Genomic DNA, 16231 nt, shown 5'->3' with positions numbered 1-16231 from the left:
TCCTGCCTTTATTAGTAAGCAAAGTCAGATCTCAACATAACCCAAAGTTTAGAAGCCTGTAGTGCCCCAAAATCCTTGCCCCTGATTTTTCTTTTAAGCTCTAAATTTATTAGGCTATAATCTACCACCATACATTCTAAAATGTCATAAACTTGGAGGAGATGTTGGTGGTAATCTATATTTAAATATGTAGGCCTATTACTTAATATACCAAAAAATGGCTTTTAAATCACATTATTTTGAAATGTAGGTTGCCGCTGTAACTGATAGTGATTATGAAAGAAAAACACATTCCAGGGAAAAGGATTTGAGGGCACTAAATCAAATTATAACAAATAAATTTTTTTAGTGTGCTTTACCAAGTTTTTAGATTTGGGGGTGGCGACAAATTTGGGGAACAAATAACGTAGGCTATTTTGGGATAGCACTAGGTTATTAGTAATTTGTGCATAATCCTGCAGGCTTGTATTCAAAGAAAAATAAATATATTCTTTGCCTTTATTTTGAAAGTCTGTCAAATGTTACTTCCGTTTTGACCTGGTTAACTCAGACTGACTTGTCGCTGTCTAGCCGGGGGCGGTAGAAGGGGAGTCCAGGGGATCTGGCTGATCAGAGCTTCTTCTTCGTGCAGTGTCCAAACTTGAGGGAGAATGCTGCGATAAAGATTAACAGAGAAATCCTGCAGCTTCTCTTCCCAACTTCTTCTCCTCAAACAGGTTCCCTTTTCTGCCTAGAGGAAACCAAACTGTGGGAAACCGGTCCCTACTGTTTGTTTTTCTTTTTAAAGGTTAAGAAATGTTGCACATGGCTTTTGCAGAATCCTAGGCTACTTTATTTTCACATTATCAGCGTGCAACATCCTGCATCTGCTATCGCCCTGGCAACCAGACCTCCTCTCCATCATTGTCCGGCGCTTCATCCCTCACCGTCAGCGGCAGCCTCTGAAATAAATCAAAACCCTGCTTTTGACGCTCGTCCTCCAAGTGGAAGCAGATTGTTTTCTTCACATGTGCCACTACTTATATTGTACTTTATTTTTTTTGTTTATTTTTTAAACTAGTAAGGTTCATGTGTCGGAGAAGTCGTTTCTCTCAGCACCAAAATGCCTGTGAGACGCGGTCATGTTGCGCTTCAGAACACCTACCTGGACACTATCATCAGGAAATTCGACGGGCAAAGTAAGTGCATATGAGATTAAATTACGTTATGACCATGAGATTCTGTCGAAGTGCGGACACACAGTTGACCTTAGTGATTATACGTAAAACACCCACCAATGGCGACAGAAAACCTTCACAATAGCCTATGCATATTTGATCACTGTAAGACACCCTACAAAGACAACCTTAGCAATCATTTTGATAATGATTTAACATTTGTTAAATGATTTTAATGAATCTGATAAAGGTGACTGATAGCCCCAAACAGGTGTGCAAAGAAAGTGCGTAAAAGAGTTTGCCCTCCATTAGCAACATGGTATGAAGGGGGGTAGTAATGTTCTCAGTTACTGAAAAAAAAGGATTTCTGACAGCTTATGGTTATCATCAATTGAGTAGTGGGCCAACAGTACATGGATTGTTAAAATAGAGCATTGTTGTGAATGGAACAGGGTTGGATGTACTTTTAAATTATGAATAATGTGGTTAAAACCTTTTTAGTTTGGTGCCAAAGTACAATATTATGCCTTAACTTTTCACCTATAGTTAGCCACACAATGTCGCCAGTTGCAAAAAGGCTACAGCCTCCTGTATCCTTCATATTTCATACTTGGTTTGTCTTATTCATTTGCCTGAACAGAATCAGAAAAGGGTTTATTGCCAAGTAAGTTACACTGACGAGGAATTTCCCTTGGTGGTAATAAACAATAAATACAGAAACAAATATATACAAAATGGTTGTTTAACATAAGAAAAAGGAGGCTGAGTGGATTGAGTGCAGAATGTGCAAACAATATATATTATGTGCAGTAGGCAGGTGTATAGTCCAGGATGGTGGTTAAGAGGAACAGGTGGCAGACTGACAAGCTTTTAATGTATCTCAAATCGGAAGTCTCCCGCCCCCCCCCAACCCCTCCTGCTCATTTTATGTTTGAGGTGTTATTGTATGTGCGATTGTGTGTGCTCATGTTCCATTAGCTCACATGTTCCACAAAGAGAGACCACTGCTCACACATTTAGAAAGAAAAAAAATCAGATGTTGGATTTAGTGCCTTGTTTTGACTATTTGTATCTCCATTTTACCTTATTACATTACATTAGATTTATTAAGATGATGCTTTAATCCAAAGCGACTTACAATAAGCAGGCTACATTCAACCATGGAGATATACCACCCAAAAACTACAAGAATCATGCAAGTAGAGATCTTCTGCTCATATGTTGCACATCAAACATTGCACTTCAGTCATTTACCTTTTGGTTGGTATACTTTCTTGTTTCTGGCTACAAATGTAATACATAATGGAATATAATCAATACTGCTTTTAAGTCTGCCTTTCAAGTCAGTTTTCCCTTTTCTCCCTGGTACCATTACTGCCTACTTTTACCTGACTATGGACCTCTTACAGTGTGTTGGATGTAAGACTGAAAATAACCCTGACATCCTGATCAGAAACTGACCAAACATGGAATAGTTGATTATTCTCAATAAGTTATAGTCTGATTACATCTGGGGCCAATAATGCTTGAATCTCTGAAGCCCCTTAAAAAAACTTATTATGTAATGTCTCTACTGTATGCTCCTAAGTGTGCATGTGTACACGCGCAGCCACATGCACGTGCAGGACCAGGTGAGTGCATGTGCCACAACGGTGCTGCTTAGCAACGGTGTGACGATCAGTGTTTCCGCTTTGAGCCCCAGATAATGACTTTGGACAGTATGTACTTTCTACCAGAAGAGCTCACCCATTTACTTTAAAGAGAAGGACTTAAGGAAGAGTCCCCTCCACTCATCTGTGTGGGCAGCAGACAGGGAGAGATATGTAACCCAGTCCTACCACAGGATAAAAAAGGGCCAGTCAGAGGAAATGTATGTACTTTTCATTCAGCTCATTAAACTCCTCCATTAGCAGCCTTCGAACAAAACTGTCCTACTTCACTTTCATGGTGGACAATGTTTTGGCATGCTGTTGCTGATGCCACGTACATTACAATCATCAATAACAGGAACTGGATGGTATATGAGCTTGGAATTACTATTAAGGATTTTTTTTTGAGTGCAAAGTAACTCAGAGTTAATACTCAAAGGTTTGACAACGCAGGAAAAAACATAACTGTGGTCCAGTTTCCAGGGGTGGAAGTATTCTGATTCTTTACTTAGGTAAAAATACCAATGCAACAATGTAAGTCCTGCATTTAAAATCTAGTAAAAGTACAGAAGTATTATAAGCTAAATGTACTTAAAGTATCAAAAGTACTTGCTCTTCAGAAAAGCAGCCCCTGTTACTGACATATTATAATAAATTAGATTATTAATACCGAAGCATCAATGTGTAAGCAGCATTTATCTGTTGTAGCTGCATGAGGTGGAACTATTTTCAATTACTTTATATATAGTTAATTACCTAAATTCAGTGGTTTCCAACCTAGGGATCAGGCCCCTCCAAATGGTCACAAGATAGATCAGAGGGTTTGTGAAATGATTAATGTTAGGTTTCATACTGGAAACACTGCTTGCATTAAATATAATTCAAAGATCATAGATACTTCCTCCCCCACTGGCAGTGTGAATGGAGACGAGAACATAGAGACATCTATCATCTATCATAATAAATAGACAATAGCATCACCTATGGGCACATAATGAAAACCTATCGCAAACACGTGAATGATTCCAGTTTAATTAAAAAATGTCAGGTAAAATCTTACAGGCTAATCCTGACAGACATCAACAACCTGTAAATTCCCTTAAGTTAAGTGAGAGCAGGTGTGACGCCACAGAGGCCCTTATGTTAAAGTGCACATCTGCTTCTCCTTAGTCCCCTGGGAGGAATTGTGACGTTAATAACATTAGCACCATGGAAAGGTAGACAAATTCATTAGTTCCTTTAGCTGATTGTCCAGCTGGGACCATGCAGTGTAAGTGTAATTGTATTGTAAATATCCTGAAGATTTGTTGATCAATATCTAATGTAATGTTAATCACTTAAAAAAGAAGAGGTAGTAAGTACCGTTATTATATATTTAGTAAAAAATTGAATTAAGACCAGATTCTGACTTTTTATTAATTATATTATCATATGAAATGTTATTATGCCCTAGAAATGTATCAGCATGTAACAGTAAAGTTTGCAAAGTAAAAAAAAACAGCTAAAACCCTACACAGCTAGCTTTAGCTCAATCTGAATTCCCCTAACGTTACTCTACCTATTTCCTGAAACTAAAATCAGTTTTGGCAATTGAAACATTTTCATTCAGTAGTTATATGAAGGAAAGGCAGCAGCTAAATCCATTTATAACAAAAAGTAGCTAACAGCAGCCTCTAACTAAACCTTTTTAATAACTAAATGCTTTTTTTTTAAAGTTAAGTGCTTTTTTTAAGTTAAGTTAGCTATCTGTCTTTGTAGGGCAGTATAGCAGACAGCAGATTATTTTTCTTAACATTTATGGTGATGTTGTAAATACTTAAATATATTAGTTTCTTACTTACTTAAACCCACACTCACTGTACATATTTCCACAAAGATTTCATGCCTTTTCAAACTGGAATATGATGCTAAATGTCTTCCGCCGTTCAGATCGCAAGTTTGTGATTGCCAACGCCCAGATGAAGAACTGTGGCATCATCTACTGCAACGAAGGCTTCTGCCAGATGTTTGGTTTCGCCAGGGCGGAGATCATGCAGCAGCCCTGTACCTGCCAGTTCTTGGTGGGTCCAGGCACCATGAAAAGCGCCCTGGCCCAGCTTGCACAGGCCCTGCTCGGCTCCGAGGAGCGCAAGGTGGAGATCCTCTACTACGATAAGGAAGGTAAATGGAGGATATGAGTGTTTGCAACCTCAGATACCTGGGTAGGAGACTTTTGGCTATCACAAAATCTTGCGTATTGGACAGCTTGACTGTTATGAAAACACAACCACCATAATCATCCATATGTTTCTTTGTTTTGCCATCCATCTTCTGACAAGAAACCTGATTGGACAGATCCTAATCCAAACTATTACCCTAACTATCATTTGCTCCTATTTCTGCCATTTAAAAACATCTTAACAGTCACTACTCTTAATTTCTAGAATATGGATGGGGAAAAGTCATAATAAAGTGTATCCAGCAGATTGTATGTCCCTGTACTCTATGCTAACAATTTAGATTTTAGCATACAAAAAGAGCTAGGTTAAATCATCTTAATTTACTAAGCCTGACAGATCTTTTAGGATAGTGTATAAACTTTGAGGTAAAACATTTTTTAGTTTCTCTGGTTTCGAATGCAGATATAGTGGATGATGGGTGACAATACAAATATACCAATGTATGTACCAAATTCCATGGCAATTCATACAATGAATATTGTGACATGTCACTCAAAACCAAAAAATGTGTTCCTCATGATGGCGCTAGAGGAAGATTGGTTTGTTGGTACAGCCAGAATCCCTGCTACCCTTCCTCCTTAACAATCTTTCCCATGATGGTCAACCGTTATATTTTGTGTAAAACTTTGATTTTAGGAAAAAGTTATGTGCAAATAAAAATATAATTATCACAGTTGGGATAGCTAGAAATAATGAAAAGTGTAGAAATTTAGAGATGGTGATATTAGAATTGTGATGAGAGTTAAAAGAACACACAGATATAACAGAGCGAGACAGACATTTAAACTGTGGCATTTTACTAAATGTTCCCTCCTCATAGCTTCATTTCCTCTAGAGAGTCTAGACTCTCTCACCAGTTGCAGACTGATTACTGTAATTCCTTCTTCACCTTTTAATCTGTCTCTTGCACAAAGGCACTGAGGCAGAAACACATAATGGAGGCAAGCAAACACACCAGGCCCAGGACGATTACAGACATCCACCATAAACACAAATGCATTTATATACACATACACACACACACACACACACACACACGTCTTTTGTTACTTTGGGCATGGGGCTTGCAGTCTAAAGCGCTGTTGTCATGGAAATGCGATCAGCATGCCAGCTCAAATCCACTAAGCATCTATTTGTTTTGTCTCCTGCTTCCTGCTGTGCTTCCAGACTCAAACAGGCACAACAAAAAGTGATTCGGCTGCTTTTACAGGCTGATTTCTTTAGACTATATTCCTGTCAGTTTGTTTTTCCGATTGGATGTGTGAATGAGACTGAATGCAGGGACTGTGTGTGCGCCGTGTGTGCGTGTGTGTGATCTGCCCTCTCACCCGTTTCTATTTTAAGACCACACTGATTGCAGAGTAAAGTTAGACCTGACGGAAGTGCTGCTCATTTAACCTTTTTTCGCTTTCTGTGTTTGAAATCTGTCCCTCCGTTTTACCCTATAAAGCTCTCTCATGTTCTTTCTCCCTGTCTGTCCTGTCCTCTCCCCCCTCATGGCCTTTATCTAAGTGTCTGGGGGTATAGCTCAGTGGTAGAGCATTTGACTGCAGATCAAGAGGTCCCCGGTTCAAATCCGGGTGTCCCCTGTTTTCATATTTAAGTCTGTCTTTCTGTGTCTAAAGGGACCTGTAGACCGTGCCTGGTGGACATTGTCCCTGTAAAAAGCGAGGAAGGCCTTGTCATCATGTTCATCCTCGACTTCCAGGAGCTGATTGATCCTACTCTCAAGAAGTCAGGCCTCAGGCAGAGAGTCACCCAAGGACTTTTTTACTGTAAAGCCTTTAACATTTGTCTTATAGCTCGCCTGCATGATATACTTTCCAGTTTGGGGAAGTCTTTCTCTGCTCCTGAGATTAATTGAAACTGTAAATTACTGTATGATCATATTTTACTTCAGTGATTCACATTCATTTCATTTTTAATTATTAACCAAACCATGGTATTAGTTTTCAGTCATGGACATAGTAAAAATGACCATCTGATGAATGTTCGCAGTTAGCATTTTACAGATACATGTACACAAAGAAGGCCCTGTCTGATGCAGTAAAAAAAAAAAAAACTAATCGAGGCAAAAGTGTCTCCCAAAACGTATTTTGGGTAATACAAAATAATTTATATGAACATGATTTGTGGTAGATAAAGTTGGAGTTTTGATAACAGCTGAGCTGAACACAGACTTTCCCCCTCAGGCCAGAATCGCAGGTTGAAGATGAGGCTGCCAGTTCTGCGGTCCTTTCGACAATCTTCACTTTCCAAAGATCAGTTTGAAGGAGTGGTAGTGGACTACCTGCAGGTGAGGTGGTGTACACACACAAAAGATAATGTGATGCAATATTCTTGTGTGGATGCATGCCTTGCATTCTGCTGTAGTACCTAGCCTAGTGACAGTAGCTAAAATCTATACAGAAAATAATACATATACGTGTAGCCTTTGTAATAACGGATTTTTTTAATTTACTGACTAAAGATTAGGCTTACATTAGGAGCACAAAACAAAAAACTTTCTGCTTTCAAATGATTACTTAAACTCTTTTTCACATGTGAAATTCCAACCATTAGGTATGCACTGTGCTGTTTCACATTCCTACAATAGAAGTGAGCATTGTTAGAAATTTAAGGATTGATTTGTCAGCCCAAAGGACCCCAACTGGAAGAATGAGGGGAAAAGAATCTACCATTGTTGAGTTAATCTTTCTCTTTTCAGAGTCTCCCCTTACTTCTGTTTAGAGTTCTCTCGTGTTTTGATGAATCACTTCTAGTGTAAAACTATTTCCTGACAGTGTCCATACCTGACACCTGAACTGCATTGGGCCAAGTCAAGCAAATTGACATGTTGGGACTCTTTGGCAGGGATGAAAAAAATCCTTTCTGTTGCAGGTCTAATTTGTATTGTAAGCTATAAGTTTGATTAGCAAAACACAACAAAATTTAAGAAAAATTAAATGCTGTAACTGCTGACAGATGATCTTTTTCTAAGAAATAGTCATAGTGTGTTTGTATGATTTTTGTACACCTAAGACATGGCCTCCTGCTCTATGTCCTCGACAGCCAAACAGCGAGGAAGTCCCCCTCAAAGAGTTTCGGATCCCGTCCAAGGAGAGCTGCATGCAGTCTGAGACAGAAGCCCTGATAGAACAGGACTTGGATCCTCCCTCCCCTGCAGTCCAGTCCTCCACAAAGCGGCGCTCCCTGCTGACAGACCGCCTGGACCCTGGCAACGCCTTCCCTAGGGGGACGTTACCTCGAAGCTGTTCTCGGGACAGCGTCCGCAGCCTCCGACGCGCCTCGTCACTGGATGACATTGATGGCATGAGGGCAGAATGGAGCAGTCAACCTGGAGACTCCCGAGCCAACAGCAGTGAGTGTCTGATGGACACTGCAAGCACCTCAGTGGGAATTAGAGGTTAAAATATAGAATTACTAGAATTACAGTTGGCAATCAGGGCTGTATTTGTCTCTGAGAGAAACTAAAAAATATTTACAGTACACGCTTTCATCATATTAGTGAAATATAATATGGATAAATCTTTTATTTGTAAACTTCTGACAGGAAGAAAACACAATCATTCTAAATCAGATTACAACAAGCATGCAACATTATCCACATTTTTTGATTGATTACATTAGTTGCAATTTTGGTAAAATTAAACGTTTTCAGTTTGACACGAGCACTGCAAACCCTGATCTGAGATATTGTTGCTATGATGTGATTACATGATTAGACAATGATTGATAATACTGAATTATTGCCGGTCTTGTCTATGCTGTAAACAAGTAGCAACATGTTTGAAGTCGGCAAGCTAAAAGGTATGTGGGAAATATATTACTTTTGGATTAATTAATTAACAGAACATTTTATTTTGTCAGTATTGAACGATGTAGGCAGAAAAGGTGTTTCTTACACCAAGTCCATTATATTGTATATAAGGACACCTCTGATACAATATAATTATTATTCCACCTTCTATGCCACTTATCGACTTAGGGCAAAGGAAAACAGGGTGTTTTCAAAAATAGTGCTTGCACAGAACGGTGGCTTAAATGTTGAATGAAACTATGTTTGAGTTGTCATATTATATTTGATTTTTGGGCTTTTTTTGCCTTTATTAGACACATAGAGAGACAACAGGAAGAGAGTAATGCAATGATAATAAGTCTGACAGCACCACAAGTTGTCCTGTAATATGATCTTAACACACACCTGACAGCCAATCAGAAAGGACATTTACCATTGCCAGGGTATAATGTTTGTTTCAATGCTGAAAATTGGTCAAATAAAAAATCTGATATGAAAAAAATGATGTACAGGCAGCAAAAACTACAAGCTGCTCTTGACATTTCTCACCACGATTCACTAAAGAATATGTACTTTTCTGTCAGACAAGAAAAAAACAGAAATAGAGAGACATCAAAGATTACAGATCTCTAACATCCTTAACACGGACAACATCGCACTGAGTACGTGCAGCTGTTTGATGGTTGTTCCAGCAGAGACACACTAATCAATCCCTATGTCAATCTGTGTGGATTTGTGGTCCATTTGTGGTAAAATTGCACATTGCTGCAAATAAGTCCTCGTCTTCTCTTAGGGAAAGTATTTTGTGAGGGAACTGTACTTTTTGTTCAGGTTCCAATCATACTCTGGACTCCCACTTTGTCTGTCACATGTCTTTCATTTGCACCACATTTGTACGTCCATCTGTGTCTTTGTGGCTGAGGGGAAATGCAGTCTGTCCTGATTCTCCTGTGGAGGGCAAGAAATATTGGATGAACAAAAACATTTTGTTTCTAAAAACATTTAAATATATTTGTTTTAACATTTGGTCATGATTTGACCTTCAAACCTGGACACTTTAGATTTAGAAATACATCATAGCAAATGTAAAAAAAATAATATTATTATTCAAATACATTTTCAGATATTAGTTTTCTATTTTTCTCTCTGCTGCAGATCGGAAGCCCAGCACTCTGAACTCCACGTCAGACTCGGACCTGATGAGACATCGGACCATCAGCGGCATCCCTCAGGTTACTCTGACCTTCGGCACTGACCGAATGAGACCTCCCTCGCCCACCGAGATTGAAATCATTGCACCCAGCAAGATTAAAGACCGAACTCAGAATGTCACCGAAAAGGTCACTCACGTGACTCAGGTAAGACTAACCCTTTAACATCTCAGTGGAAAAAAAAGAGACAAGTCCCATCTGTCTTTCTCTGTTTGCATAATCATTCTGTTGTCAAAGCTACTCCTGAATTTGGCATTCCTTATGGTTGGTTGCACATACAACGTGACTTATTTTTCTTAAAACAAGAACAAATTCTGACCATGAGGTTAGATCAGTCCACTTGTTCTCCATGCAGTTTCCTTTATTTCAGGAGTTTTCTAGAACATTTTCCATATCATGATAACACAGAATAAGGCAGATCATTTCTCTTGTATCAATTGCAAAATGATCTCTATCAACTATCTACTCAAAAGACCTCTCGTAACATTGTCACACTACTCATTGGGAAAAGAAATAATTTCTATCACATCATGTTACCTCTCCTGTCATCCTGTTTGATAAGCTTAGCTTGTTGGCCATTATTGTAGTTGATCTTGTCACACTGTCACATCTCTGCACATAGATACTTCAGACAAAGATGTCTATAAATGTTCATTGCCTCTGGCTCACTGTAGATGCTAAAAGACATCTGCAGTCGCAGGGTGAAAGTGTGAAAGAATAATCTCACCTGAGGTGTGGCATCTATGGCACCAGCAACACAACACTCTCATCAGCCATCTGTCATCCCACCACGGTGTGTCTGTGCACATTTTGGCACAATGTTACCTCACACACAGCAGTAGAGGAAGAACCACCATGGAAAAATACTCAAAGACAAGTAGGGTTATTTAAAAATTTAAATGAATTGTGAAGAAGGGTCCCTATCTGACAGACCTGGTAAGCCCAAACGGTTAGTGGAGGCCCCTGTCCGAGAGATCTTCAACTCACACCTCCGGCGGAGCTTTTCTCGCATCCCTGTGGAGGTTGGGGGCATGGAACCAGAGTGGGGAATGTTCAAAGTTCCATTGCTGAAGCGGCGGCAGGGAGCTGTGGTCTCAAGGTCTTATGTGCCTCAAGGGGCTGTAACCCTCGAACACCGTGGTGGACACCGGTGGTCAGGGAAGCCGTCCGACTGAAGGAGTCCTTCCAGGATATGTTATCCCAGATGACTCCGGAGGCGGTTGCAAGGTCCTGAATGGCTGCAGCCTTTGCCGTGAAAGAGGCAAAGCAGCGGGTGTGGGAGAATTTTGTAGTAGCCATGGAGAAGGAGTTTCAGTCGGCACCAAGGTGCTTCTGGAAAACCATCCGCCACCTCAGAAGGGGGAAACGGGGAATCCAAGCTGTATTCAGTAAGGATGCAACACTGTTGACCTCAACTGAGGAGGTAATTGGGCGGTGGAAGGAGCATTTTTTTAGGAACTCCTGAATCCAACTAACATGCCCTTTATGGTAGAGGCAGAGCTGGAGGCTGATGGGGAATCGTCATCAGTGTCCCTGGTGGAAGTCACTGAGGTAGTCGAACAACTCCACAGGGGCAAAGCCCCAGGGATTGTTGAGACCTGTCCAGAAAGGCTGAAGGCTTTGAGTGTGGAGGGGCTGTCCTGGATGACAATGTTCTTCAACATTGATTGAAAGTCTGGGATCATATAAACCTGTTTACATACACTTCAGCTATGCACACACACAGATGCACGCACACACGCAAGCACACACATCCAAAACCTCATGGACTGGCCTGTTTGGTGCAGCATTGATCCTGCAGTCGGGCAGCGTGAGGCTCCGACAATGCATCACATTAATTCAGTTTATCTGAGAGGCTTCCACAGCGGTCAGTTGACTCTCTTTCCAAACCAGCCTGGGTAAACCTGCTAAAGTATCCCATGAACTCTGTGGTGTAGCGCAACCAAGGATTTCTTGGTTCAAGATAAATCAAAGTGTAGGCCACGCAATCTTCCCCAAAGTTTGGTATATAATATATGTGCACAAGCCACCAAAACCATTTCTGTATTTTTTTTTTTAATCAATTAGTATAAGTTATTTTTCAGAAATAATTGCCACCATCACTATGTGTATTTTAATGAAGTTCTGAAAAAACACCTTGGTGATGGTGAGATCTCACTTCTTCACACCAGGGGGGAGAGTGGTATCGACAGCCGGCTGCACAATGCGGAAGCAACGTGGCTTCTGTGGCTCTGGAAAAACTGACAGGACAAAGAGAAGGCCACCTAAAATGCCTGGCAGAAGACTTAACTTGTTATCTCGACTCTGCTGACGTCATGTACAAGTTTGGATAAAGAGTGTTTCCTCTGTGTTAGCATGGCAGTTGAGTGGAGTGTCAGTTGGGTTTGACTTACCCTTTGTTATGTTTCTGTTGGAAGGTAGAATGCTGTTATTACGGCTATTTGTCTCTGGTATGTCTCCTGTTGACAGACCACACACGACCTTCCTCAGGCTATCTTCATAACAACAATTTTGTCACTATGTCCTCCCTAAATCTTGCTTTGTAGTAAAAATAAGGGATGATATATTTTCCCTTGTTTCCAGGGCAAATTAACTTGTTTCAGCAGCTATTTTATAACATATTGTGGCAATTTATGAATCTCACATTTTGTAATATTATTTCTTTGTACTAGACACTAGAAACACTTTTGCAGATATGGTATCTGGTTTGATGGAAAATCCAATACTATACTTTCAGAGTTTTTGTATGTGTTTAGCGTGATGTATTTTGGATGGATTCTGTGTAAATCCTTTTACAGCTTTGGTATTTTAGCTGTCCTATACTATATATACTGACGTTTTTTAGTGGAGGAATGTTAAAGCTCTTCTCCAGACATAAAAGAAATATTCTGCTTTGAATAATAATTGGTGTCTGTTGCCCTTGGTAAATATTCTTAAAATTGCATCTGCTCCTTCTCCCTCATTTAAAAAAATATCCAGAATCTATGAAGATGCAATTATTTTTCATTTAACAAACGTAACTACTACATGATGTATTCTACTATACTGGACTGGAGTCTTCAAGCTTTTACATCACACTTTTGGAAGTGGCATATTGAACCACGATTGGCTTCCAAACTAGTTGATGGAATGATGTTATAAAATCCTGCTTGTACGTACATGTCTTTAACTGATATTTAAGGTCTCCCTTCAGCAGATGTATATGAAAACAGCCTTCTAATGTCAAACTTTGCATAGTGAAGCTCAGGTGAATTAACCATAGTGAAACACATTTTTAAGGGGGGCTTTTTGTGGGAGCTTTTGTAGTTTTATTTGTCCCATCAGCCATGTTGGTTGTCTCTGTCCATTTGCACAGATCAAGTTCTTCTCATTTCAAACAAACCAGAAATATAAACATTTCCTTGGAAACGCATACAAAAACAGTAACCTTTCATTAACCGACTATACTGTAGACTAAATCCATATAATTTTAGTTATTTAGTATGAAGTGTAGCAAAACAAGCATTTGTTATGTAATGTCAGTATAGATGGTAACTAGGCAGGAGAGAGTACTGTCCTCACTGTTGAGTGTGTGAGGATGTATGTGGCGATTGTGTGTGTGTGTGTGTGTGTGTGTGCGGGGGGATTCACAGACTCTCAGTGAAGCTGTCTGTGAGAGTGGGGAGAGGTTCTGGTGAGATGTAGTTATGAAAGCGAGTAAAAAGAGTGACGGCTGTGAGGCTATTGAGCGGCAATCGGTGGCTTGACGCTGATGTCAGTGACCTTGGCCTCTGGAGCTAATGGAAGTGGAGGGCAGCAGGCATGCACTCTGATCCCTCAAACCTTTAACTGCCCTCAAAATCATACTGCAGTTTTTGCCCTGTTAAAACAGCTTGACTCTCCGTGGTATCGTGCGTGATCATAGACAAATGTAAAGTCCTGAAATTCAGGTTTTAGGTCACAGAAATCGTGGCTGCTGTCATGTGGCAAGTTAGTTTTATGTGGTAAGTTTTATAAAGAATGATCATGTTGTTTACATTTAATTAAAGCTATGAGAAGCTGTTGCCTTTTGTTATGTGCCATTATACAATAAAATTGTTCATTATTCCGCCTTTATAATTGGATTTCGATTGACACCTTACAAAAAGGGAAATGAAGGTTGGCATTGATCTTTGTTCATATTGATTTGTCTGCATAACATGAAGCACACAGTGTGATTGACTGAACTGTAGCTTGTAAAAGACTGCTAACAGTAGAAAAGGCCCAGCACAATGTAACTAGTGTGTGTGCATGTGTGTCTGTATGAGTGCGTTTTGGGAAAGCAGAAGTGTGTTTACGTGGTGCCCCCTGGCGTTGAATCAGCTTACAACAGGAGGCTGTAGAAAAATTCAGTTTAAATTTACTATAACTATTTTTTATTTTAAGGTGCCACCATGATTTTTCAAATTGTGTGTGTATGTGTGTGTGTGTGTGTGTGTGTGTGTGTGTGTGTGTGTGTGCACATGCGCACAGTTGAAGTGTACGTTAACAGGTTTATATGATATATGATGACAGCATAACATAATTTTAATACACTTGTCTATCAACATTAAGACAATAATTTGGTGACTTAGAGAAGAATGCAAAAAAATATAAATGCACAAAATAAATTCAAAAAAACCTTTTTCAAGTAGCTAACCATTAATCAGACTGCCTATGTCAACAGGGAAAAATAAACTGTACAGTAGAATGCTAAAGGAAAGCTACTTTGGCTTTCAGCAGTTATTGCTTGTTGAGCACCAGTGGAAGAGGCGGATGCCGTCATTCATAGAGCCACTGGATCCATTTTTTAAGTTTGAAGGAGGATCCCATGGTGAGGGCTGGGCTACAGGGAGGGAGGAGAGAGCAGGAGGGAGGGAGATACAGATGGATGGATAGGGGTTTCCTCCCTCTCTCTCACTCTCTTGCAGTCTCTTTAGTTTTCTCCTGCTGTTTACCCTGTGGTGCGCTTCAGCATGAGCTTCAAGCATACACTGCAGCCTGTGAGTACCTCAACCTTACTGGGTCTCTCAAGCTCCCTGGTGTCCTCCTCAAACTCTCCCTTTCCTTTTGTCTGCTCCACTGACCTGACTGTTTGTTTGTTGTATCCTTCCCTCCTCTTTCTCTCTCTTTCTGTCTTTATCCTTCACTTCTCCCTTCCATCCTTCTGTAGCTCCACAGGTAAGCAACACCATCCAGGTTAAGCTGATGCCATGTCACCTTGCTATGACAAGGAAGACCTTCTGTCTATTTGAACAGTTTTTCACAGATTTTGTGCACAGAATCTAGCAGCTTATTTTTCTTTTATAACATTTCTTTAGAATTGCACATGTTTTAGGTTTACTGAAGAGGTTTAGGGTACAAAAATATGTATTCTGTTTATGTTTAGAGTGATATAAGACAGGATGAGTAGGATGCACTGGCTAAAAAGTTTAATTTTACATTTACTGAAGTTTGCAAGAAGAAAACATTAACTGAAATGAGTTGCATATGAAATATTTTGCACTTTGCATTGTGACTTTATTCAAAAGTAAGGATAAAAGTGGATTCTTTTTATCTTCATAGCCGATTAGCAATGGCAATCATGTCTGTGTTTTTAATGATGAATATTTAGTATTCAAGCAGTACTTTGAAACTAATTTCATATATTTCACACTGGCATTCATGATATATATATATATATATATCCTGTTCAGTCTATGTTCAGCTTCCCTTGTACTTCACACCTCAACTTCCTTCTCAATCTAATATATGTAGAAATGTGGACAGTGAACTCTTGCTATGTTAATTATAAAGTCAGAGTAGCAACACAGAGCTGTTGCGTGCAAACTGGTGGTGTCAGTTCTCTGGTTGTCATTATGAAACAGAGCTGTGCACAGCATCAATACCTTAACATTTCTTGGATGAGTGAACTTTTGCTCATGTGTTTACAGTTCTCATTACTGTGTTGTCTTTTCACATCTGTTTAACCCCTGTGGTCAGTCGTTGACATGCAAAGGAGGGCCAGAGGTTGTTGTAGGTTGTGTTCAGTGAATCCTGTGTGGTTTCCCACCATTTCCAAATACTGGACGATGTTTATTGGTCATAAAAAAAGATTTTTGGAACAAGAGCAGAGCCAACATCCATCTGTCATTAAAGGCCAACTTGGTTATTCCTAGTGAAGATCTAAATTTTCCCTCCTTTCTTGTTTACCAAATAT

At 39.7% G+C, this 16231-nt stretch overlaps 1 protein-coding gene and 1 non-coding gene across 8 annotated transcripts in view; both read left to right on the top strand.

The window, feature by feature from the left end:
• Positions 1-598: 598 nt before the first annotated feature.
• kcnh6a (potassium voltage-gated channel, subfamily H (eag-related), member 6a) overlaps positions 599-16231 on the top strand; it is a 28446-nt gene continuing 12813 nt past the window's right edge. For 3 of the 7 annotated variants that reach the window (XM_031318941.2, XM_031318940.2, XM_031318942.2), the window contains exons 1-6: positions 599-1178; positions 4736-4966; positions 6651-6800; positions 7218-7321; positions 8077-8431; positions 9980-10182. In XM_031318941.2, the coding sequence (XP_031174801.1) occupies positions 1103-1178; positions 4736-4966; positions 6651-6800; positions 7218-7321; positions 8077-8431; positions 9980-10182 (1119 nt within the window). In that variant the 5' untranslated portion in view covers positions 599-1102. The remainder of the gene's footprint in view (positions 1179-4735; positions 4967-6650; positions 6801-7217; positions 7322-8076; positions 8432-9979; positions 10183-16231) is intronic. The other 4 variants (XM_031318946.2, XM_031318945.2, XM_031318944.2 and 1 more) reach the window with 3 other exon arrangements.
• Positions 6543-6614, top strand: trnac-gca. The gene has a single exon. It is a non-coding gene; the product is annotated as a tRNA-Cys (tRNA).

Source organism: Sander lucioperca, chromosome 21 (genome assembly GCF_008315115.2).
Source record: "Sander lucioperca isolate FBNREF2018 chromosome 21, SLUC_FBN_1.2, whole genome shotgun sequence".
Taxonomy (NCBI): Eukaryota; Metazoa; Chordata; class Actinopteri; order Perciformes; family Percidae; genus Sander; species Sander lucioperca.
This window is presented reverse-complemented; position numbering and strand designations above follow the sequence as displayed.